Below are 25167 nucleotides of genomic sequence, written 5' to 3' on the forward strand. Positions count from 1 at the left end.
GGAATGGGCGTTGCAAGAAAAATGAATTTTCTTTTTTGGCAATTGTGATATAGATTTTGAGAGAAGGAAAGGGGGAGAGTAGAGAGAAATAAAAAGAGTCGTGGTAATATAACTCGATTGCCAGGTGGCATACTCAATCGACTCTTTGATGTGACAAGTTTGGGAATCGTAGATCTGTGCGCCTTGGGATACATGATTGTACTTCCCATTTTTTTAAAAAGTAAATCTCGAGGTGCACAGATCTACAATTCTTGAACTTGTCCATGTTAGGAAGTCGAATGAGTATGCCACCTGACGAGTCATATTATCAGGACTCATATAAAAAAGAGCACACACAAGGGATTCTGAGTATTTTTTTATTCTTAGCAAGGACGTTGAGTCATCTTGATCTCAAAGGCATTCGAGTGAAAACACCTTGGTATTTTTGATGTATTGGTTAGGTTTATATCATTTGGTATTAGAATTAGCGCCATGTCTCAAGTTCAAAGCTTCGATCTACTTAGAAGCATAGTGAAAAAGTCAAGTTCGAAAATAACTCGACAAGAGAAAACTTCAAAAAAATAAAAATATGTATTTTATAAATTAAATGAAAAAATAATACTCAAAAAATTATTTAAAAAATAAAAATAATCACTAATTTTTTGAAAAAAAAAAAACATGATTTAATCAACAATTGTTAAAATATTGATTTAATCACGATTTTTTCAACAACAAAAAAACACAAATTTGTGCCACCATGTTTAAAAGGTGGACCTGTAATCCAAAAAGAAATGTACTAGAATGAAAGTCACTATAAAGTGGGTGTTGACTTGACAGAGTCCACCTGTCGAACTTGTTAAAGCTTTGAATCCTTGAATAACCATCTAGTCCCTTCGCTATAGGAGCATTATTAGAAGAAGCAACCTATGAGAGACAACCTAGGGGAATGAAAAGAGTGATATCAGACTAAAATTAGTTATAGATTGAATCACTACGGAAATCAGTTGCAGAGCATGGTGGTATGTTACGACCCCAAAAAGATATGAATTTAACTTTCTACACCATGTACCAACACCTATTATTTTTGGTATATTGGTTCGATACATGTCATTTTCACTAGGAATCAATTATGTTAAGGACTCGTTTGATCTATGTGATTATAAGAAATTTGTTTACTGAGGGACATGAATTTCTTGGTAGAACAAATTTCTTAAGAAAATAAATCCCATTGTTTCATTGGATAGAGAAAAACGTTAGAAAGTAAGAACACACACATCGAGAAACTTTTTATATATGTCTCCCAAATGCCTTAGCAAACGGTCATGGTTGATTCAATTGTGGAGCTCACAATAGGATGATCCCAAAATGTCCTAATTAATGCGCATAAAAGGTTTTACAAAGAGTGGCAATCCTGTAGTCCAGGAGTTAATTAACATTATCAAACACTACATGAGCTACAAAAGAAAAAATTATCCAAAACTAATCTGATAATTAAGTTATTTAATTGGATTATTATCGGATCGGATTATTATTGGAACTCAAATACTTGATCCAAACTATATTATCGGATCGGAATGGATCAGATTTCAAGTCTGATATAATTCATTGATAGCCCTAGTGAGTCTAGAAAAGGGTGGCCAAGTAATCATTGTGGCATATTGGGCTGGAGAGAATGCAACCTGGCAAAATATGGATGTGGTGTTTGATAATGTTAATGAACCCAAGTTGTAGGGTATCCGGCACTTTTATCTAAACTTGTAGAACTTAGAAATATTAAAATGAAAAAGTAGGTAAAAGAGGATTCTTGGCCTTGACACAAATAAAGTAGTATTATTATGGAACAAATATCATTCTCGTAAAGAGCAAAAGATGCAAAGATGGATGTCTCTATCTGTCTTTACTTCAAAGTGTCTTAGGGTTTTTAATGGGCAAGTGACCCACGCAATCTCTCTTCTTTGTAGATACCATTAATGAGCTTAGAAATAGTAACCAATATTTCAATTTGTTATTAGTGATGGATATAATCATCCACTTGAAAGATATAGAGTATAAAGGATAGGGAAATGATTGGATAATTGATTTATATGAATATAGAAAATCCAAAAGTTTTCGAGGAGATTATAATATTATTTTATCCTCACTAACCAGAACGTGGAGTAGGTGTGAGAGTTGAAATAGAAACGTACGAGTATCATGTTTAAAAGTATCTTAAGACATGAAATTCTCTAAAATAATATTATTTTCTCTTAAAACAAAAATATATAATTATTAATTATTAATATATTTTATCTAATGATCAATGAACGATTATTGATGATGGGGGTATTTGAACTTACGTCCGACTAGGGGGATCAGAAGAACTAGGGTTGGAGCGAAGGCATTTGAATCCTTGCCCTAGGCACGTGCAACGCCCGGACATCACACGCACCAGGTAAATGAGGGTATGCCCTCACAGGTGGCCTCGAGGAAATATTTTTCATATTATGTGTCGAAATCATATTTTTTGCTTACAGGTCTTACAAAATGAATCATTCGTTTTTTTTTTTTTTTTTTTGCTCTTTTAGTTTAATTTGGACGTTAGGTTTTATCTTTTGTTATATTTTTCTTAATTTGTACGTAATCGTACTTTTAATACTACTTTTATTAATGGGACCCTCAAGATATAGTTAAGGACAAAGTAATAGTCTTAAGAAGACTAAAAGTACCAACTATCACTTCATTTTGCATATAAAAGCATTCCAGTCTTTTTGATAGAATCCAATAATTAATAATTATTTTAACAAACAGTAATCCCACCTTATGCCCATAGAATAACACTTCTCAAAATGGTTACCCACACCAAATAAGTTCAAACACACTTCTCAGCTTCTATTTCTATGGCTTTTGCTTTCGGTGTTCCCGATAATAGAAGTTTGCAACTATCGCAAACAGGCCCTTACATACCCATAAAACACCTCGAGTAGTTAGCTTCTAGAATAGAATACTCGGCAAAATCAAAATTCAAAACATACATCTTCGAGTTCAACAATTCTCTATTTATCACTCTAACATTCCAAAAATCACCCTTAAAGGGTTTAAATCATGGTTTTTAAACTCATTCAAGATCGAGACATATCGCCCGAGTTAACTCGATATCAGAGTTGAACGAGACCAACTCACAAAGTCATTTTTTGATCGAGATTTACGAGTCACGTTCAATTTTTTTATTTGTCTCACAAGACGTCTCAAACGTATCGGAAAACTCGTCCGAGATGACTTGGTATCAGAGTTGAACGAGACGAGACGAGATACCAAGTTTAAAAACCATGGTTTAAATAGAAAATAAAATAAATATATTTAAATAGAGATAAATCTTAAACAATTCAATCGTAATCTTAAAAATGATTTGGTGTGTCGCAGTACTTCTTATTATAGTACATCATATCTAACTACTCCAATAGGTATTCGAAGATGGTGAAATTTTACCTTGATTACAAATTTTAGCTAACTTTTCACTCATTTGGAGGGGTTGGGGATCTCCATGCAATGTTAAAAAAACAAAAAAGGAGCGTTGTTGGGGATTTCTCCAATTAATAATTTTGACCCAAATCAAAGAATGCCGCCATTAAAGAGTTTAAACTCTTAACATTTTACTAGATGTGAAGAGCGGAGATGTTGTCGCATTTACCAGCCTAAATGATTAGGTTTATTTGTCTCCTTGGACTTTAAGAGAAAGAGAGAGAGAGAGAGAAAAACGTCTCCTTATCTTTCTTAATGGGTTTAGATGCACTAATGATTGCAATCGTGGCTCCTTAGATTTTAGAGAGAGAGAGAGAGAGTTTACATCTGTTTGAACAAGTAAAGTTGTGTGTGGGTTTTGATTTAAAATTTAAAATAAAGAAAAGAACAATAAAGCAAAGCGTGTGTTAAATCTCTTTGTCCTTCCTCTCCACATGCACTCTCTTTCCTTTAGAATAAGAAACTTATTTTATGTTCACAACGTGAATTGTGAAGGTTGGTACACCTAATATTATTTTTATATATAATCTGTATATATATTTAAATATTTGCTACCCTTTGATTGGATTTCAATATTGATGTCTTTCTTATTCGATCATTCCAACAACTTTAATGTCTATAACGATTTATCAATATCTAGACGAGTAGTAGAAAACTACATGAAACAAAAATTCAAGAGAACTAATAGAAATCAAAGAAGATAAACAACAATAGATGTAATATTATGACTTGTAATGATTTCAAGACTAGAAAATTGTTCTTAGAGAAAGTTACTTAAAAAACTCTAGCAGAGGGATTTCTTTTTAATTAGTGTCTAACTTTTATGACTTCTCTTAATAGTTCATTTAGTAAAATTTGTATTTCTAATCGGTCCTTGAACCCCATTCCCCAAATTTTCTCACAAATGAAATGTTGAAACTTCCCTAACCATTTGAACACATCATTTTCATCCAAAAAAAATTGGATTTTTGACATTCAAGTCAAGTTTTGAAAACTCCATTCCACTAGAAAGGATTTGAGAAGGAAGAAGAAACCATTTTCAAGGGGATTTTCAAGCATTTTGAAGATGTATGTAAAAAAGCTAAGGTTTTTTTTCATTTTTTTTTTTTTTCGTTTTTTAATGAAAATCGATCAAGGATGGTTCTTTTAATTTGAAATCATCTACACAAGTCGTTATGTTAATTTTTAGTCGATCTTTCTATGTAATTTAGTCAGAAAAACTCAAAAAGTGAAAACAAATGGGTTTTACCAACATCTAGCTCACCACTTTTATTATCAAGTTCAACCTTTTTATTGTCAACTTCAAGATTTTTTTTAAATTGTCGAACTCTATAACAAAAAAAAAATCGACCTCGACAATAAAAAGTGGTAAGCTCCACATTTTATTAAAATTTTTTAATCTGATTTTCGTTCTTCATTTTTATTATAAATCATGAAAGAAATCAAAAAATACATCTAAATATTCAAAATTAGAAATATATCATTTTCATTTGTGATTCACAATAAAAAAAATCATCGAAAATTATAGGAATTACCGTTAAAAAACCTATGTGAAGAAGATGAAAAAATACATAATTTGAGTATTTCAATAACATTATAACCTAAGATGAGGTTGAAGGATCATTAAGAAATAAAGAGTTTACTAAATGAATATCAAGCAACCATCTAAAACCCAGAGACTAATTAGAAAGAAATCCCTCTATCACGGTCTTTTAAGTAATTTCCCCTAGTTCTTATTGCAATTATGATTGATCCACTGCAAAACCATGGTAGTACACCCTTTCACAAAGAATGTGGTCAATGGGGAGAGTGTGCATGGGAGAGGAAGAAAATTTTAAAGAACTTTAAATATATAGATATTTATTGTGTTGGGATTGGTAGACCCATGGAAGAGGAATTCGTATGTTCCGTCACGATCTCAATAATTGTGTAAGCATGAAATCCAACAATTGAAATAAGATATGTATCTTGAGAATTCATCACATATTGCTAAGATTTATCTCAAACCGTCGGATTTCACGTTTACACAGTCAAGATTGTGTGTGAACATATAAGTTCATTTTCCATGAGTCTACAGAGGCCCCCACCAAAATCAACACTAATCAATATTGTGTAATGTTGTAATACCCACCCACCCTTTATAATAGTAAAGGAATTCGAAATTTAATAGATATTATATATACTCTCGAGTACATCTCTTTTTAGACAAAATTGAATGCGAACTGACTTCGATCCATTATGAATCGGATGGGTTTTTAACCGGACACAATAACATGATCCAAATCAAATCAGATCCAGGTCAAATCAAATTCAATTTGATATAAAAATTATAAATCAACAATACGTGTTTAAACAAAAGCAAGACTCAAGAAATGACACAAAATCTTGACTTTGTAGACACAAAATATAATAGTTGAAAATTATCTTTGAGATAAAAATCATCGGGATATGTATTGTTGAGATACACATAAAATCTCAATTGTTGGATTTATTGTATGCACGAGCAATTGATCTTTTGTCATTTCTTGAGTGAACAGAGCCCAACCATTAAAACAAATAATCGTGATTTTCTAACACCCCAACATGGCATGGCCTAGAATCATAGATTTTCTCTCGGGATACACAACTGTACATCCCCATAAATATGTACAATTGTGTATCCCGAGAAAAAGAATATATGGTTCTAGAGCATGCCACGTCAGAGGGTATATGGGGGCTTCAGAAAATCATTATTCTTAAAAAGAATCTATATATATGTAAAAGATACATTTTATTACCACAAGAAATTTAATTAAGAGCACCCCAATTATGTGATATCAAAGAAGAATTTTGCGCACATCTTGAAGTGTTTTTAGTAAAAATTGGTGTGGCAATAGAAGCTCTCTAATATAATTTACATCATTTTTACACTTAATTAATCAGATCGACACATAGCCAATATTCCAATATATTATCAGATTGGAAACTTATCTGAACCTAAATTCTCCAAACAGATCCAAAGCTATTGGATCGGGTTTCGGATCTCATCCGATCCATAGACAGCATCTGTTTTATACTTCATAAGACGCAACGTTTGAAACACAACCGCTTTGTGTCACAACGGTTAAAAACCAACTACCGCCCTTTTTTCCTTCTCTTTCTCTAAGACTTCAATTCTTACTCTTTGAAATCCTTGGCATGCCCTCTCAAGCACCACCACTGGTGCTTGAGATCACAGGGTGGTCTCTCACGAGGTTCGCTTCCATTGTCGCCACCCTTCACTTGGCAACAACAACGAACAACAAAGAAACTTGGTTGATTTCCATCATCGATGGAAGAACCCGTATCATTCGTACCTTATCGAGACCCACTCGATAGCCCATCCTTTGAAAATGCCTTTAGGTTTTGGGAAGAGTCTCATATAAATTTCGATTTCGACCCACAAAATGTACTACCAGAAATGGCTGAACCCATATTTCATTCTCCAAAAATTCCCAAATTCGGGAATGAGATTGCTTGCCCTTCCAATCCAATTGATGAACCGTTATATTGGGACGTTACAAATAATTTTATTAATGAAGGGGATTGTGGTGACAATTCTCATGTAAGGCTTATGGATTTTCGGAATGAAACAATTAATCATGAAAATAAAAATCCCGAGAATGTGAATACGTGTCACGAGAATACGATGCCTCTTTCAATATGGCCGCCACCACCACTACCACTGGTTCCGTTTAGTTGCGGTTGCTGCCAAGTAATTAGACAAATAATTCATACCAATGGTACTCACACATTGTATAACTGCATTTGAATTAAGGGAAAATGTTTGCATGGCAAATCTTTTATGTGTGTTTGTGTGTACAAGGAAAATCATTTCTATTGTTTAAACCAAAATTTTAAATGGTGCCCCACCGATCGAATGGTCCAGATAGACTAATCGGTAAATCACTTGTACAATTCGATGGAGGATGGGGGATCATATAGTGTAAATTTACTTTTCTAATTTTGAAAATCCTTTGATGTGTTTTTCCCCATATTTATTTTGTTTATTTTCTCAGGCACTAATACTACAAAGCTTGAGGTTCATGGAAGAGTTGGTATGATATTTCATGCTGTCCTTGAGACCCCATGCAACACTGATGGGCTTCCATCATTAAAACATCAAATGATAGAGTAAGTGTTCCATTTTTATTTTATTTTTTAATTTTAGAAGATTAAACTTTGCCTAGAAATAAAAAAAGCTGCTATTGGCAGCCCAACTTCTACTTGGAGATAATAACTTGAGGGTGAATTACCCTTTCTTGTACTGAATATGACGAAATTCCGAGTCTGGTACATTATTTATATTAATTCCAAAAACATGCATGAATCATCTTTCAACGAATTCATTGGTAGATATTTTTAATTTAAAGTGACGAACTTGCTAATAAATTACCAACGAAGTTGCCATTAAAAAATAAGGATAGTTTATCTTAAAATTTACATACAAGTCAAGGATATTTTGACTTTAAATTTACTAACAAATTCATCACTTTAAATTAAAAATACCGACCAGCAAACTTACTAGAAAATGATTCATGCATGTTTTCGGAATTAATATCAACAGTGTACCAAAACTGGAATTTGGAAATAAGTATTGCATGTTAACTTGAGCCAAACCTTTGTAATGTTTGAATAGTATGTGTTAATCTTTAAAAATTTAAGAAATTGTTGTGTAATAAGCAAAAAAAATTGGGGTGTCAATGACAACTCCAAAAAAATGAAGCTTAAACTTTATTTCTTTTTTTTTTTTTGGAAACCGAACTATCTGGACTTCTTAGAGCACCCGACTAATCCTCGGAGCACGTGTAACTCCCACGCCCCAAGTAATTTCTGGGATAAATCATTAAGGGTGAGGCATGATCCTGACCATCTCACCAACCCTCAAATGTTTAAAAAGTTAATAATATTCTTAACCAAATTCCTCAAAATATTTATCATCATGGAAGTTGTATTCCAACAATATGGATTTTTAGGTTGGCTAAGTGAATTATTCAACGACGATGATGGTATAGGAAATAGCATCTAAAAGGTGATGGATCATAGACTTATTAGCTTCATTGGTGCTGCAGTTTCACCACCCAAAGCATGGAGGGTGTGAAGCAGTTCCTGATACAGTATTGTCAAGAGCGACGACAAGCAGGGTTCTTCACATTGGAAGATCCGCTCTCACCTTTCTACGACACCATGCTTGTGGGATTAAAATGGGATGATGAGAATACGGCGGATACCACCCAACCGCGCCAAACCGAATCAGGTGGTAAGTTACTAAAGCGAGCAACAACAATCAAATTTCAATTTCTTCTCAACAACTGGAGTTTTTTTTTTTTTTTTCTAATTTTGTGGGTTATATTATTACAGGGGCAGGGGCAGGTCAAATAAGGCACACTAGAGAAGAAAGCCGCCCAGTCAGAGTTCGTAATAGCAGCCTTGCAGCACAGGTTTGCATGTAATTCCTCCTATATTTACATCATCATCACCATCAGTGAAGTCTTATTTCAAATCTTTGTAGTTCATTTAATTCAAATGTGTTCGTACTCGATGACCAGACGTTAAATCATAATAATAAGGGTTATTTTGAAATTTTTTTTTTTCCTCAGGGTTCTGATATTAAAAAAAAAAATTGAGATGCACCTAGATTTTCAAACTGATGACATACTTTCCTTGACTTTCGTCTTCTATGAGATGCTAAAGAAAATGATCAAAATGCCCTCTTATTCAATAGGTAAACCCATTTTTAAATGAAATCGTTAACGAGGCCAATTGGTTCTTTTCAGGAAGAAAAATAAGGGTTTCCAAGAAGAGGTTGAAAACTGGATTGAAGAGATTAAAAAGTAATATTCTAGAGGTTAAAGAACAAGGATTTAGAAGAAAAAAAAAATTACACTAATATTATTGATAATAAAGGGTGCTTGGGAAGAATTGAAGATGAGGTATTTTAGTAATTTCATTAGATTTTATGGTAGATCAGGTTCAAAACCCTTGGGTATCTCTATAATCTTCACTAAAACCTGGAGGGGATCCTACCAATAACAAATTTTTAATTTTATTTTTTCTTCTTAAGTTGGTGGGTTTTTTTTTTTGGTTCCTGGATTATGAATGGTTTAGAGGGAGAGAACAGCAAAATTGGAACTGAGCGACTTCACCGATTGTTTTCACCTTCCCATGGAAGTTGCTGCAAAGAGATTGGAAATTTGCCCCACAGTTCTTAAGAAAATATGCCGAAGAGGTGGGATGAAACGATGGCCTTACAGAAAGGTCTGTACAAATCATACTCAAAAAATTAAGATGTACACAGCTTGACTAGTCTTGGATGAAAGAGTAATTTAAAGGTCCTCTCCTCATCTTCAACCTCTAGCTAAGAACCCTTGATTTTTCTCTTGTCAATCCGAGCCACAAGAACAAAGGAAGATTTTTGGGGAAGCTGAAAAGGAATGATATTTGGGAGGAAAAATCAAGGGTTTCTGTTTTTTGAAGATTGCAGATAAGGTTGAACAAGCTAAAAATAGGGACCAACTAGTTGCACACCAACCTTGAAAAGTAACCTTTTTTTTATAACCTCTAGTTGCACTTCATTATCTCGTAACTTCATATTCTTTGTTTGTCTAAATTGTAAATGCTTGTTATACAACCAAATATTTCTTAAACTAGTGAACCAACACTAATTTACATGAGCATGGTTGAAGAAGAATAACGAAAATCAAAGGAATGTAATATTTTTATTTTGAGTGCAACCATCCAAATGGAGTGAAAGGGAATTTTTTAAAATGGAGTGCAATTGGTGGTGTGTGGTGTGCAACTAGTCAGTCCCTTGAAAATATTGCCCCGAGATTGAAGAGGTCGAAGACACTGGAATTTAGGTTATTTTGTGTCAAGTCTCTCAGAGAGGGCAATGACCAAAGAGTTTGGGTAAATTATCCATATTAGTCACTAAAGATAATGGCCCCTTATTAATGTGCATTTTTTGTGTGTACATAAACAGATAAAAGCTTATGATAGGAAAATATCAGAAGCAAAAGATGCCGAACAGATCAAGAAGCTTATACGGGAACGAGCTCAAGCATGTACAGTTCAATTTAATAGACCATGTGAATTTGGCATGGAAACTTGAAGATAAATCCATAATGTATAGAATTTTGGATCCATTTGTATCTGAAAATTTCAACTCGTTTTTTATAGGAAGGTAATTTGAACTTTGTGTGCCCTACATGGCTTATATATTTCACAATGATTCAGCCTGGGAAAGAATCAACAATGCAAGTAGGGTACGTTAGATTGGAATCAAATTGTGTGAGCAAATATGTAATGCAATTGAAGAAAGAAAAATAAAGCAGGCTTGCACACATTAAATTAAAGATTTAATTATATATTAGTCGAGTCCATTTCACAGAAAACTAAGACATTTCAAACCTGATATGCTAAGCTTCCATCCCTTATTTAGCTGGGGATTGATTTGGCATTGGAATTTCCATTCAGAAATTTGTGTTCCAATTCATATGTCCAACTTGAGGTTGCTGATATGCTCCGACCTGAGTTCCAGGACTCGCTGCAGCCACACCAACTCCAACATTGCTACCCACACCCGGGACAATGTGGTGATGAGGATTGGCTATTGCAGCGGGCTGTGGTGACGGATGATATAAACCAGAGTAATGCAAATGAGTTGGTTGTGCTGCTGCTGCTGCTGCCGCATTGAACGAAGCATGACCGGTGTGAGATGGCATGTATGAGGCAGCGTGGGGTGCTTGCCCTGGTATGTTATAGTAAGGGGCCGATTGCATTCCTGGAAGCTCTCTCGGAGTCTGAATCCATAACTCGGATGTTTCAGCCTGTCATGTCACGAAAACACAAGATTACTAGATGAGCTTACGCCAATGAGAAGGGCAATTTAACCAACTAACAGGCACCCATCAAAGAAAGTGGGAAACGAATTTAATCATCAAACATATGGGACCCTTTCAACGTAATTGTGGGCATTATCACCAGTTCAACATAATCGCCTCTAGGGTTATTGAGAAGAGCTTTGCCATGTGGACTCTTCTCTTGGGCCCATTGGTGAACCTAGAAACCAAAAAATCAAGTTGATTGGAGACCTTTTAACAGTTGATTTCACTACCCTCAACTACGATATTTATATAATAAAACACGACTGTAGGGCCCACTTTATTGTCTTTCCTATTCACTCTCTAACTTTACTATATTTCATCTTTACTCCTTTAACCCACTATATTGTTTTTCCTCTTTTACTCCTTAACCTCCAAAATTTTAATAATACCCCCCAACTATATTTTTTTCCCTTTTACCCCCTTAATCTCAAAGAGGATACCCGTGCGTATGGCACGGGCATACTCTACTATAAATATATAGGGTCGGGACCTACGGACAACTATTGGTTACTACTTTTTTACACCACTAGGTCAATTATTTTTCCAATGCTTTCTACAACATCGCCGAATGCTGTTAGAAATTGTAAAATGGATGGCATCCGAGCGATGTAAAATATGTTGTAACAAATGGTTGTCCCCCAATCCCAAAATATATATATATATATATATATATATAAATAGGGTCCCGTTCGGCACCCAACATTTTGCCCAACAATTTGCCCAACATGTTTTGTCCTACATGAGTTAGAAGTTTTGGAATAGGCTGATTTTTGGTGAGGATGATCTCTATGGTGAGGAGATCATCCTCACCAAAAATCAGCCCATTCCAAAACTTCTAACCCCATCACAAATGGTTTACAAAAAATGGACGGTCCACGATTTTTCAACTTGTAAACATGGGGTTAGAAGTTTTGAAATGGGCTGATTTTTGGTGAGGATGATCTCCTAACCATAGAGATCATCCTCACCAAAAATCAGCCCATTCCAAAACTTCTAACCCATGTAGCACAGAACATGTTGAGCAAATTGTTGGGTAAAATGTTGGGTGCTGAACATATATCTATATATATATGGGTTTCTTTTAGTTTTTTACTTGTTGAAGGAAATAGGTTCTCTTCTATGAAATCTTTGTAAATCAATCAATTTGACTCTGTATGTATATACAAATAAATAAGGGTAGAAATCAATGGATAAAAAGTGCTTGAACCCAAAGGACATTAATCACCAACACAGTTAATTTTTGGTTTGTAGGTCTACCAAGGGTGGGCAGTGCGTATTGGCCCACACAGCTAGAGAGTAACTGGGCCAAAAAGTTTAAAGTGGTGTTTAGGGCAGTCAACATCAAACATTGGGTTATAAACAGAAGTCGAGGAACTTACAGCTGAGAGTTAAAACCAAAGATTTTACCTGAGGATTTGGAACGTAAATATTGCCCTCTTTGTACTTGATCCTGTTTGAATCCTCAAGACCAGTGGCACCACCAACAGTTCCCTGGTGATTCATAGCATATCCACCTTGATTGGTATAATTTCCAAATCCCGTGGGAGTACCGGCTGGGATTGGCTTATACTGAGAGGTTCCATACTTGAGGCCACCGGCAGCAAGATGCGAGCTACCTCCCGGCATCAACATGTAGCTGTTGGCATTTGAAGGGTGGGGATAGGCAGCAGGGTTACTAGAATACCCAGGCATAGCCATCGGTGGGACGAAAACAGGAGATACGAACTGACGATACGGCATGAAATTCGGGAAATGGGGGACATGAACTTGTGGATATAGCTGTGCCATCTGTTGCTGTTGTACCATTGCCATTGTAGATGCAGGGATGCTGTTTATTGCATGCGAGCTCAAGGCCTGCACATCCAAAGGTTTCATTAAAATATGACCCTCCAATCCCCCATGCATTTGATGTTACATATTATGTTTGTGAATGCAATTGGGTTAAGGATTTTTTTTAGTTCGTGGGGGGGGGGGGGGGGAGCATGCGGTGGTGGTCATAGTCACAAAATTCTCCGAATTAGGGACAATGCAAATAAATCGGCGAATTAATCAGTAATTTCTTGATTAATCTTGGAATATGTTAAAAAATTTGTCATTCATGCTCAAAATTGTATTTTCTTCAACATTTAAATCTCAAGAACAAGATAGGGTTTTTAAAGAGGTTGAAGATGATGGATTTTGGTAAGAAACCTAAAAACACTATTGGTATCTTTCCCAAAATTTTCCCATTTTTTCTCGAAACATTTCCCCATTTGTCCGAATTATACAAATTGAGCCCTCATTGAATTAATTTTGAATCCAGATTTTGTTTCTATGGTGGGGGTAGGGTACAAATTCCAATTTCTTCTTCGTCATTTCAGTTCGTCAGCCCAATGGCAACTCTCTTTTTTTTATGGAGGGGGTAAGCTTCTAGTTTCAGGGAAATATAACAATGCTTTGGATAATCATACTAGTCCCTCTAAGAAAGTAGGGCACAAGCAAAACATACCTCTGCTGGAGATGGTGCACCCTGAACATGTACAGATTCGTCTATCATCGGTCTGAAAAATGGCATATCATAACCAGTCTGATGATCATAGGCCTGCTTAAAGATTATTAAGACAGAGAACAGTAAAATGATTAAAAAAAGGAATAAATCATAACTTGCACAACCTCCCTTTTTTCCCAATATGTAATACTTTGAAGATTTAAAGCAGCACACATCCCACAGAAGGTCATCATTAGCAGTTTAGGATCTAATGTTATTTTGATGTAAAATTTTGAAGGAGTTTAACAGTAACTTCTTCAAAGAGTTTTTTGCTTAGGTGGGAGTCTGGGAGATGATATTTAAGAAATGAAAGTGAGGAGCTTTCAATACCGTTGCTTCTGAAATTTAGTATTGAAGAGCAAATTTTTGACAATAAATTGCTAAACTTGTTATTGACTCACCGGGAAACTTGGCAATCCAGCAGCATCTTGCTGATGCTGTGGCTCTGCCGGAGAGTAAGAAGGGCTATCATTTCGAACCAATCCAATACCTGCATAGTTCTCCAAATTTTCTGGACTTGAATCATTTTTATACGGCAATTGATGCTCAGAAGGCGAAGAAGATACTGGAGAGCCGGATCCAGAAGTTGTAACTTGGCCGTCTAGTAAATCTACCTGATTAACATCTTCCCTGGGAGTTGAAGGAGCCGAAACACTGGCATTCAAGTTATAGATATCATAAGTAACTCAGTCGTATTCTTTTAAGCATTATTGCACATAAGTACATCATTCAATTACTAGTAAATTACATGCCTAAATAACCACGGTTGATAATTGTTGTAAAACTAAGATCCAACGTTTAACAAGACAAGGTCACCAAGAAATAGCACCAACCTTGCAGAACGTTCGCCATTTGATTGTTCGGCATTGGCTTGAAACCTATAAGCAACGCTATTGGTAGAGTCAAACTCTGCTCCAAAGCTGCCAAAGGTAAGCTGTGTTCGTGCAGCCTCAGGAACTCGAAGATGCAGTGGTATGATTACATGATCATTCTCGGAGATGTTTACTTGTGAAAACTTCTGCAATAGATTTGCTTCAATTTTTGATTCTGTAGAAATGTCCGGAGGTGAATCGGGGGTCGTAGCTGTTCCTATTATTCCCGGGCGAATATGGCTGGACTTTTGACTCGCTTTTGGTTTCCATTCCATATTAGACTGTGGAGCTGCATCCAGGAGCAATAAACCAGCTTTCAAAATATATAAAACAAATGTGAATAAAAATAATAATAACGAGATGACCCTTGGCATAACTGCCTGGACCCCAACCACCAACACTAGCTGCCATTCAGTTTTTGGCTTCAATCCATGAATTTGAGAAAATTGGTTCACAATTACTACACTAGTTTGTTAAAGATATCAGCTCAGCATTCCATGGAATATTTTTTTTATGTGATGAATATGGTTAAATAATCATTTGGGTCGTAAAGATTATACCTTTCTGATGTCCCATGAGTTGCTGATGTGGTTTGCTACCATATTGATTGCTCAAGAAAGATCTGTTAACGGATATACTAGGCAAAACCGACTCAGTTGCGGTTGTTTGTCCCTGATCTCTCTTTGTTACGGAAGTTGGGGCTTGAAATGACTCAGGAGATGGGGAGATTCCCTTCCCCGAGACTGTAACCGGGTGAGAACTCCCCGGTACAGAGGAATTCTTAGACGAATTTTCAGAAGGAAGACGTCGAACACCTACCACCCCAACTTCACGTTTAATAGCACCTACAAAACCAGGTGATCTAGAATCGGAAGAAGGAACATGGACTGGGTCTGATGATGAGGAATACAACCCAACTACAGAACTGTTGGACGACAATGAAGCAGAATATGGAAGAGAAGTGTTTGATTTTTGGCCTCGGCTCTGAGAACCTGAACTTGGGACTTTTACCCCCACATCTTCAAACATTTCTTTCCCTTGACCACGTCCAGAGCTTGAGTCAGAGGGCCCGTTTAAAGCTTCGGATGACTTCTGCCCCTCTGAGCTTCTGAGACCTAAATGCTCTTGATCAGATAGAATCGCCGCTGGGCTGAGTCAATGAGAAGCAAAAGATTAGCTTACGTTGAAACATGGATAACAAGATCACAACTATTTGGTTCTCAGAATCCCAAGAGTTAATCTATGTGTGACACATTGCATACATATGGGAAGATATTGTCATCTTGATGCTACTACTTCATACAAAATGGCAGTGGTTTTATTGCAACATTGAAATAGAGAAATTATATTGCCACACCAACTTTTGCTAAAGTCACCCCAATTCATATGTAAATCACCAAAGAATTAGCACATGTCTTGGGGCGGCATTAGCAAAAGTTGGGTGTGGCAATAGAAGTTCTCTTGAAATATCAGAATGCTAAACATACAAATCCTAGCAACACCCTTTTGCATAAATCATGCATGTTTTCCCAGATGATTACAAAGATAGTGCATGAATTATATTAAGCAATGGTAGCAAGAATAAGAGCTTAGATTAGATAATGTAAACCAATAAGGTACCTCACTCCAACAACTGGCACAGATTGAAGTGATGCTGGCTTTATTTCCCTATTCACATTTTGATTGACTCTGTTGTCTCTGACAATACGAAATTCTCGGCTGATTCCTGCATCTAGTCAGGTTTTTCCATCAATAGGTGGACTACTAAACAAATAATAAACTTTGTGAGTTCTAGCATTCATCAATTAAGAAAAGGACATGCATCTTGTGTTGTAACAAGAAATTACGAAACAAACATAAACCAAATCTGAAACCATGTAAAAGTTGGGACCAAATAACTTACCAAGTAGAAATGAAAATACAACATAAAGCAAGTATTCAACTTGTCCCAAACAAAACAAAACAAAAAAAAGTATTCAACTTGTCATGACACCACATTACCAGGTAAAGCATTCCGGACAAAGCCACCACCTCTACGAACATTGCGATCCGAAAATGTATGAGATTTTGTCCATTGCCTTACATTCTCAATTGGTTTTCTTGGCTCTGCAGAACCCATGTGAGCTGTATTCTGAAACCATATATGAATACATTAATTAATGTTAAATCAAGGAAAACTCCCTGTGAAATAATCAATATCAGATTTTAAGCAGTCAATTCCTTAATGACCTAAGAGAAATCTGGCTAAACTTTATGTTGACAAATTAATGCAACTAAACTTTAAAATGTGGCAACCAGGACTTCCTGGGGTCTTGGTAGAGGTGAGGCATTTTTATAGCGCAGCTAACACACCAACTTTTACTTATAAGTTATAACACATCAACAGATTTAGACTTATGTTCAAAACATGCTGGATAACTGATTACATGGGAATATGAATCTAAAGATTTTAGAAAATAAGCCCAGCTGAAAAGAATCTAATCATCCACTAGAATTTATTTTCTTTATTTTTAGGAGTCCGAACCAAATAACATCATGAATGTTATCAGACACTGATAAAACATTTGTTAGAACTGAAAGGTCGATTCATTATTAAAACCAGCTTTGAGACAATTTCAATGTGTTAACTGGGAAAATTAAGACTACATCAAAGTGGAAAATGAATTTCCGTAGGAAGTGTACACAAGCATACCTCTTTCTTTTTATCTTTTTTCCTCTTCACCTCATGGAATGGATCTGAGCAACATAAGAACACATTGTATACATGAAAATTAGGAAGAAAGAAAATGCTACAAGGAAAAAAAAATATTATGCGAATGATTTTGAGTATGAAATATGATACGGGCTCTAAGTTAAAAATATCTAATTGCATGACAAAAATTAATTAATAAAAATTAATTTCCAAGTTCCAAAGAATGGCCTTCTATTTCTGACAAAGATATTCGAAAGAAATAGTCAGCATGTATTTCAATGATCTCTCAGGAGAAGGAAAAAAAAAAGGATACACATTGTTCTTCTTACTGAAGTTTTCTAAAGTGTTCACAAATGGGAGGACAATGCAGGTCTAAATGTAAGGTAGCTGAGAGATCAAGACTTTAGGGCTTTCAACTTAGCATATGTTTAAAAAGGAATGAAGACGGATTTTGGAACCAACTAGGAGCGGTAGATTACAGTCTTTGAGCCAAAAGCAAAACAGATGGGTTGCTTTTAGTGTTGTTTAATTATACAAAACGAACAAACAAAAAAATATTCGCATTGTTCATCTCACTGAAGTTTTCTAAAGTGGTTGCAAATGGGAGGGCAATGCAAAGGTATCTGAGAGATCAAAACTCCAGGGCTTTCAACTTGGCAAATGTTTAAAAAGGATTTGGAACCGACTAGGAGCAGTAGATTACGGTCTTTGAGCATAAAAAAAACAGACAGGTTGCTTTTAGTTTTGTTTAATTAAACAAAACAATAGATAACCTTCAGTATTAGATGCTTCATTGCAGCATATCATAGCGATAATTGGAGAAATAATCTCACTTCTTTTTCTGAATCCATGATATGCAAGAATATTCCAATTGAAAGTTTGACATGTGCACAGCCTACTTCAAAGAGTCTTCACAAAAGTCAAACAGCTTTCAATTTCTTCTCGTATAGGAAAATAGCTTTTGAATTCACAACGCTTGTCACTCTCCATGTCCAACTCTCTCTTTTGAAGTTAATATAAAATAAAGATCAAATGAAGGCCTCTCTCAAATTCCTCATGGAGCAGTCTAAGGTCCAAATGTTCCGGCATAAGTATGATTTTTCATTTAGGGAGCTGCATTGAATAGAATCCTCACAATGGACAACCTCATTACTTAGGGTTTTATTTCAGCAAATTTTCCCCCCTTTGTAAGATCAGTGAGGAATTTATCGATCATCTCCATCTTCATTACTATTTTGTATATATATGATTTGGTCCTTTTTTCTCCATTTTCATTATTTAATTTCCACGTAAAGATCATTTCCTTCAAGAGATAAGGAGCTAAAAGATTCACACACTACTTAAATCCCTGTTTTCAAAAATAGATAAGTTTGTATCTAACTGTGTAAAGGCGGGTGCAAATCCATGAATGGGAGATGTTGTGAGAGCATCTACAGGACTTAATTTATCAACAGACTCTCCCAAGAACGTTGAAAAATCACGCAAGAGTCACTCCACTGACTGCAACACTTAGTGGAGCTCCCGTGTCACTTACTTTCATCTTTCCCATCAAAACATCTGTAGCACTCATAGCTACAGCTCTTAACTAGATTATTTCCAAATTCCATTACTCATTTATCTTTGTTACATTTTTCTTAATAATGAGAAACCATCTAAGAGAACTGAGTTCGATCCCTAGAACTACTGATCCTAGAATCAGAAATCAATATGCCTATTAACCTCAATTGAATCAAAATTCCAAATTCAAACTGCAACTCAGGCTGACGTTTTCTTCGAAAAATTCAAGAATCTAGACTGGATTGCCATGGTGTATGGAAAAAAAAATGGATATGAGTACCAAGTTTCGTCTCATCTTTCTTCTTAGGTTAGCACCAACTTAGCTTTCCTTTTCCAAGAGAAAAAGGGATCATGTGAGCTATAATTCCTTTCACCATACGTTGAGTATCTGGAAGGAAAGAAACTTCCAATCATGAGATTATAAATCTATTTAAGGTTTCCTTTTCTTTTGGATTAAAGTCTTTAAAGAGTTTTAAAGGATTTTTTTTTGAAGATTTTTTTTTAATTTATAAGTGTATAATATTAGAGATTTTAGCGTGTGCTGAGCTTGGTGCGCATATGTTTGTAATTATTGTTTCCATTTTGTCATTGTTTGTGTTTCTCACATTCATTATTCACTTATATTGGGTCATCTCAACCCTTTTCCTTTGAACACTAAAAATGATATATTTATTACTTATCAAAAAAGATCAAAAGAAGAATCCTTTTGCTATTTTTCATTCTTTGGCACAAGCATCACCACCTATCAAAACATGGGAAATATGATAACAAACCTATCATTCCTCACAAGAAACATCTAGAAAACACAAAGAAAAAGAAATAAAAGAAGCTTCGAACTAATGCTTAGCAAATGGTGCCCCTTTGGCAAGAACAAGACCACCACTCTCACGGAAGCATATAATCAAATTTTAAAAACAGCCTAACTAAACCAAAAAATTTCCAGGCATTTTTTATGATTTCCCTTGAGGGGAAAAACATTTCTCCACACAGAATGCAGACTTATTTAGCTATTATCTTCGTGTTTTCTTTCTTTCTCTTACTCTCCTATTCATGGTAGTCTTGGAAATCACTTCATTCATATTACAAGTGCAAATTAGTGTATGCAAAGTATTTAGCAGCTCATGCATCCAAAGTGAACAATTATTTCCTATTATTATTCTCTAAGAAGGCCTAGACTTTCTTATCTAAAGTTGTCCTCCACTCATAACATAGTTTTCTATTCTTAGGCCTTTATTTTCTACCACTTCTCATTGTACTTCATTTCCTTTTTAGAACTATAATAGACATTCCAAAAAGTGGGTCTCGGCCCAACTTGGTCATAAAAATGGCTCATATTTGTCTTATCTTTCAGGTGTCCTTGACTATATTTTACTTCCAATTTCAGACGGTACTTGACACCAGTCTACAAAGATTGTACCAATGAAGTTGATTAGCAAATAAAATAGTCATACATGCACCACATTGAACTCCAAATACAATGTAAATAGAGCATTGCTAACCAAAAATGTTGGACAAAAGCATCCATCAAGATCAACATGTTTGGATAACATGAAACATACAAATGCACATCATTGAGTTTTCATGCCAAAAATCAAAATTTCTCCATTTTAATCTCTTGACTTGTTATTAAATTCCTATGATTTCCTTGTTTTTTCCATGGATTTGAATGATATATTCAAACGATCTTGTCTTAGGCAACAATGGTATCACAATCTCGTTGGTACACCTACCCAGGGTAGGGAAAGGACTGCTAAGACTGAGAGGTTGAAGTGGAGCTGTCATGTGTGCCGGATGAAATGCTAGGTGGAGTTGTGAGTCCCACATCAAGTACGGAGATGTTCAAAGCCTGTGCCATAAGGGCAATAATCCCATCTGATAATACTTGTTTTAAAGTCATACAGGATAAAACCCAAAGATGACAAAGTATCGCATTAATGTGGGCCATGTACAATACAAATGGTATTAGAGCCAAGGACGACTCATTCAACTAGGTGGGGAAAATGTCGTGATCTCGTTGGTTCACCTACCAAATCCAGACAAAGGACCAATAAGATCAAGGGGTCGAAGTGGAACCACCTTGCAGGTATGATGGAATGGTAGGGGTAGTTGTGATTTTAAACCCACATTGATTTGGTAAACGTTCAAAGCATGAACTATAAGGCTAAGATTTACTCTATCTGGTAAGACACGTTTTAAAGTCATGCAAAATAAAACCCAAAGGGAACAATATTATATTGGTGTGGACTAGAGGCGTTGCGAATGAAAACTTTGAAACTCGAACCATATATAGAAGATATTTATCATACACATGGATCATTAGAATTTTTTAGTTACTCTAGTATTGAAAAAAGAATTGTTACTTTTGAAAGAGTGGTGGAGCAAATAATAGAGGTAGATGGTATTGCACACTCTTGGGCTGCTTTGGTATTTGGTCCAAGGCCAACGGTTGCAGAGTGAATCCCACAATGATGCACAGGCAAGCAATGGATGCCTTGTCGAGCAAACAATTAGTTATCTTATATTCACACTCTCCATCCATTTGGAATGAAACGGTGATATTCTATGCAAGCTCGAGTAAAAAATGGAGTATATTCTAAGAGTACAGGTCAATTTGGAAGTGTCAAAACTCTGAATAAGTGGTGCCCGACCTCTCCTATGTGTCAACCACGTAGGAGAAGATATGTTGGGCGAAGGTTAATTAAGTTTGTTTCCAACTCTAGACAAGGAACATTTTTTAAGCTAGGGCTTGCAACAGGTTGGATGTGGACCGCTTGAGGCTTATATTTGTATCCCTAATTTGATTTTGTATCCACATACTTGTATCCAATTTTTATCTGATTTTGGTGTAGGATATCCATATCCAACTATTTATCCAAACTTTTAAGGATATCAATATTTGATTCACATCCGAATTGCAATTGAATACTCAAGTCGGATATACATATCTCATTGCGACAAGGATGGATGAGCTCTAATTTTGGGTTATACATAATTACATATACAATGCTGTGAACCTACCATTTTAAATTCGAGTAAACAAATATTCAAGTCGAATATGGCTATATTCATGTACGACCCTTAAATACTTTTAAATAAAATAACTATGGGTAATTTCATCTGAATTCTAAATCGGATAAAAATATATATATATATGCATACTCAAATAATTCAGGTTGAATGAATTTGGTAAGCAGATACCATCCAACTTGTTGCCAGTCCTATTTGAAGCATTAGCTAATGCATGTAGTAGTCAATTGAACATTGCAAAAGAAAGAAAGCCTCTCAAATAACAGGGCCTTCGAGCTTAAGGTTAAAAAAGCCTATGGCTTTAATATCCCTAAAATAATTCCAATCACCAACAACTATTTACTTTTCTAAACAATAGTTGAGATCCATGGTGCAACAAACCTTGGGAAAGCTGTGTGCAATGTGTAGGAATTCCTATGAGGATTGATATAATGAAACTGATATGCATCCAAATAAACATGCAATTATTCATCATAGGATAATGAACCATTGCAAAATTGTTCCACAAGACAAGCAAATACATACAGGAGTCTTTGATACCAAGTTAGGGAGGTGTACTACCTAAAGAAGCTTGACGAGCAAGTTTTGACTTCTATGTACAGATAGAAGAGTAGGTGGGATGTGCAGTATATGTATGTTATATATCAGACTCAAGCAGATGTTTAATGACCGTATCCATGTTGAAGTGCCAACTTAGCTAAGTTGGTAAGGTGTTGGAGTGTTGCTCCTACATCCTAGGTTCAAACCCCCTTGAACCCAACTTCAACTTGCTAACCACTAACCCTTTGCCTATAAAACAAAACAAAAACAATCATATCCATGAAAAAGTTGGGCGAAGAATGGGAGATTATTCTGTTCTCTAATAAATCGAAGCCACAGCTACAATTTTTTGATAAATAATCACAGCTATAAAATCAATGACCTCAATCACAACCATAGAGACCATAGGATCAAATGCCAGAGGATCCGTTTTGGGCAGATGTCATGCATCGAGCCTATAAGTGGTAAAGTTGCTCCAAAAGGGGTAATCCGGCTAGTCGATGTCAGGTGGAGAATGAATTCCCCCAAAGCTCTCAATAGAGTAAATGGACCTTAAGAGCTAGAGCCAAAGGCGTTAATATCGTAAAGTCCCTCAAATTTAATGAAGCGGAAATAAAAAATGATAAACCTAACTTGAAGAGAGTTGAAGACACTAAAGGAGCAAATAAAATGTCTTTGCTGTCTAGAACCAACAGAGGCTTCGTTTTCTTGTGGAAGGGAAATCATAAAGTCTTTCTCTGAGACTGAAAAGGTCAAAGATGTGAGACCTAACCGCCAAGTTTTAAAATGGTGTGGCCGGTTGCGTCCTAACTCGTTGCAAGGTCTGTTTGAGAATTGGTTGGGTTTGGGGGAGGTACTTTCTCAAGGCTAAATGTACTTTGTGGGGTTTTCTGCCTTTTGCAGTTTGTTGGAGCACTTGGAAGGGAGAAATAACCGAATTTTCAAGGACAGGGAGAGGGAGGCCCAAGATGTGGTGGTGGAAATCCTGGTTTTATTGTTCTTTTGGTGTAAACGCTTTAAAGAATTTAGGGCTTTTTTCTTTGAGGAATTCCTTGTTAGGTGGGACGGAGTTTGTAATTTGGTCATGGATTAGCTCCAGATGCATGGTTGTTGGCTCGTTTTGATAGGTTCTTGTAAGTTTCTTTTTGTATTTTCCGACTGGCTATCTCGGCCACCATTTTCATCTAATGAAACTATCTTTACCTATCAACAAAAAGGAATATTTCCGTCAAGGAAACAAAACCGATACCATAATGTTTTGTATTGGTCCCCTCCAGTACCAATCCATATCGACCGATACCATTCCGACATTTTGAACAATGCTAACCACAATACTTCAATGTCCACCTCAACATCCACATGGAAGACTTATGATAGTTTACACTAATTCCGCAACATGCAATATCACCCATGAGTAAAGACGTAATATGAGAGTATAATGCCGACAATCAAACACAACAAACTTATGGATTCAAGTTAAGACCTAAAAACCATACTTAGGACACCTGATATGACGAAACAAACACAACCCGCATTAATACATACAGTAGCATTCCCTTTCACAATATATAAACTAATTTTTAGGTCAAAATCAGTACTAACCAGTCAAACACATCAATCAAAACACAAAACCCAAATCAAAAACAGCCAAAAAATTACTAATAAAGAACTACTATAAGCTCACCTTGGTTCAATAACTTCTGTGCAGTTTCATTAGGATCCATATTTGTTTCTTTGAGCATCACATAAATATCAGAGTCAGAATGATTTCCAACTACTTCTTTTATAGATTGAATCGTTTTTCTTACACGAGCAGAGAGAATCTTAGTTTCAACTTCTACTTGCGAACCAAGGACCATCTCCGTAAAGAGAAAAAACGGATTAAAAATCCAAAAAAAGGGGGGAAAAAACTAAACCCTCGAAGAGATCTCTAAAAGGAACAAAGCAAAGATTCGAACCGGAGAAAAGATCTTTGAAATCGAAGCAAATCGTTCGCTCTGCTTGCATCCCTCGAAGAAAAAACCCGCCAAAACGGCCGAAACAGAGGAGGCAGAGAGACGGAAAGATTAAGAGGGAAAGAAGAAGAGTTTTGGGAGCGAGGGTTTTGAAATTATTTTTTACACTTATATAAGAGAAATTTAGCTTTACTTTAACTATAATTCCATTGAGAAGTTACTTAAATACCCTTTCCTTTTCAAACAATATAGGTAGAGAGTACCACTCAAGTTTCTAAAATTATATTTGGCCATTCCAAACAAATGAATCATTGGCCCAAAGTTTTAAACCAAGGATCTAAATATCTTGGGGAATTGTATTCTATTTATATAAGATTTCTTGTGATTATATGTAGGTCATAATGTATATCAATTATCATATGTTTTTTATACAAAAAAGTATACAAACTATAAGCATGAAAGAGAAATAAAAATAATTAGGGATTACAAAAAAATAATTAGGGTTTTGCATGGTTTTTTTGTCCAAATGTTCAAAAAACGCAAATGGCAATAGGGTAAATTTCTACTCATTTGGCGGATTATACAATGCGAGTATATCCAGTGGGCGTTAACTGGT

At 35.6% G+C, this 25167-nt stretch overlaps 2 protein-coding genes across 6 annotated transcripts; one reads left to right on the forward strand and one right to left on the reverse strand.

Annotated features, from left to right (window-relative positions):
* The first annotated feature begins 6635 nt into the window (after positions 1 to 6635).
* On the forward strand, positions 6636 to 10615 carry LOC147410418 (uncharacterized). 3 transcript variants are annotated; one of them, XM_086435186.1, is made up of 6 exons: positions 6636 to 7238; positions 7515 to 7629; positions 8568 to 8755; positions 8857 to 8936; positions 9604 to 9753; positions 10478 to 10615. In XM_086435186.1, the coding sequence occupies exons 1-6, from the start codon at positions 6788 to 6790 to the stop codon at positions 10604 to 10606; spliced, it is 1113 nt and encodes a 370-aa protein (XP_086291312.1). In that variant the 5' UTR covers positions 6636 to 6787; the 3' UTR covers positions 10607 to 10615. The 3 variants fall into 3 exon arrangements, with proteins under 3 accessions (XP_086291312.1, XP_086291320.1, XP_086291329.1); XM_086435194.1 differs by having other exon boundaries at positions 8863 to 8936; XM_086435203.1 differs by lacking the exon at positions 9604 to 9753.
* A 191-nt stretch (positions 10616 to 10806) lies between these two features.
* Positions 10807 to 24707, reverse strand: LOC147410419 (dentin sialophosphoprotein, putative (DUF1296)). Of its 3 annotated transcripts, none has more exons than XM_086435153.1 (10): positions 24281 to 24707; positions 17473 to 17516; positions 16782 to 16911; positions 16401 to 16512; positions 15341 to 15930; positions 14742 to 15069; positions 14310 to 14562; positions 13870 to 13965; positions 12789 to 13235; positions 10807 to 11324 (listed from the first exon to the last, which is right to left on the reverse strand). In XM_086435153.1, exons 1-10 carry the CDS (start codon positions 24453 to 24455, stop codon positions 10968 to 10970), a joined length of 2532 nt encoding a protein of 843 aa, XP_086291279.1. In that variant the 5' UTR covers positions 24456 to 24707; the 3' UTR covers positions 10807 to 10967. The 3 variants fall into 3 exon arrangements, with proteins under 3 accessions (XP_086291279.1, XP_086291297.1, XP_086291287.1); XM_086435171.1 differs by having other exon boundaries at positions 16401 to 16506; positions 24281 to 24706; XM_086435161.1 differs by having other exon boundaries at positions 13870 to 13962; positions 24281 to 24706.
* Between the last annotated feature and the right edge of the window lie 460 nt (positions 24708 to 25167).

The sequence above is a fragment of the Akebia trifoliata genome, chromosome 1 (assembly GCF_017979445.1).
Source record: "Akebia trifoliata isolate Shusen 1 chromosome 1, ASM1797944v1, whole genome shotgun sequence".
Taxonomy (NCBI): Eukaryota; Viridiplantae; Streptophyta; class Magnoliopsida; order Ranunculales; family Lardizabalaceae; genus Akebia; species Akebia trifoliata.

What these genes read in the sequence shown, in the direction of transcription:
- LOC147410418 (XM_086435186.1), top strand. Translation starts at nt 6,788, where the DNA reads ATGGAAGAACCCGTATCATTCGTACCTTATCGAGACCCACTCGATAGC. An exon ending in ATAGCAGCCTTGCAGCACAG is followed by an intron (nt 8,937 to 9,603) that starts GTTTGCATGTAA and finishes TGAATGGTTTAG; the next exon opens with AGGGAGAGAACAGCAAAATT. An exon ending in AACGATGGCCTTACAGAAAG is followed by an intron (nt 9,754 to 10,477) that starts GTCTGTACAAAT and finishes GTACATAAACAG; the next exon opens with ATAAAAGCTTATGATAGGAA.
- LOC147410419 (XM_086435153.1), bottom strand. Translation starts at nt 24,455, where the DNA reads ATGGTCCTTGGTTCGCAAGTAGAAGTTGAAACTAAGATTCTCTCTGCT. An exon ending in TGTCCGGAATGCTTTACCTG is followed by an intron (nt 16,513 to 16,781) that starts GTAATGTGGTGT and finishes AAACCTGACTAG; the next exon opens with ATGCAGGAATCAGCCGAGAA. An exon ending in GTGCCAGTTGTTGGAGTGAG is followed by an intron (nt 15,931 to 16,400) that starts GTACCTTATTGG and finishes TCATTGACTCAG; the next exon opens with CCCAGCGGCGATTCTATCTG.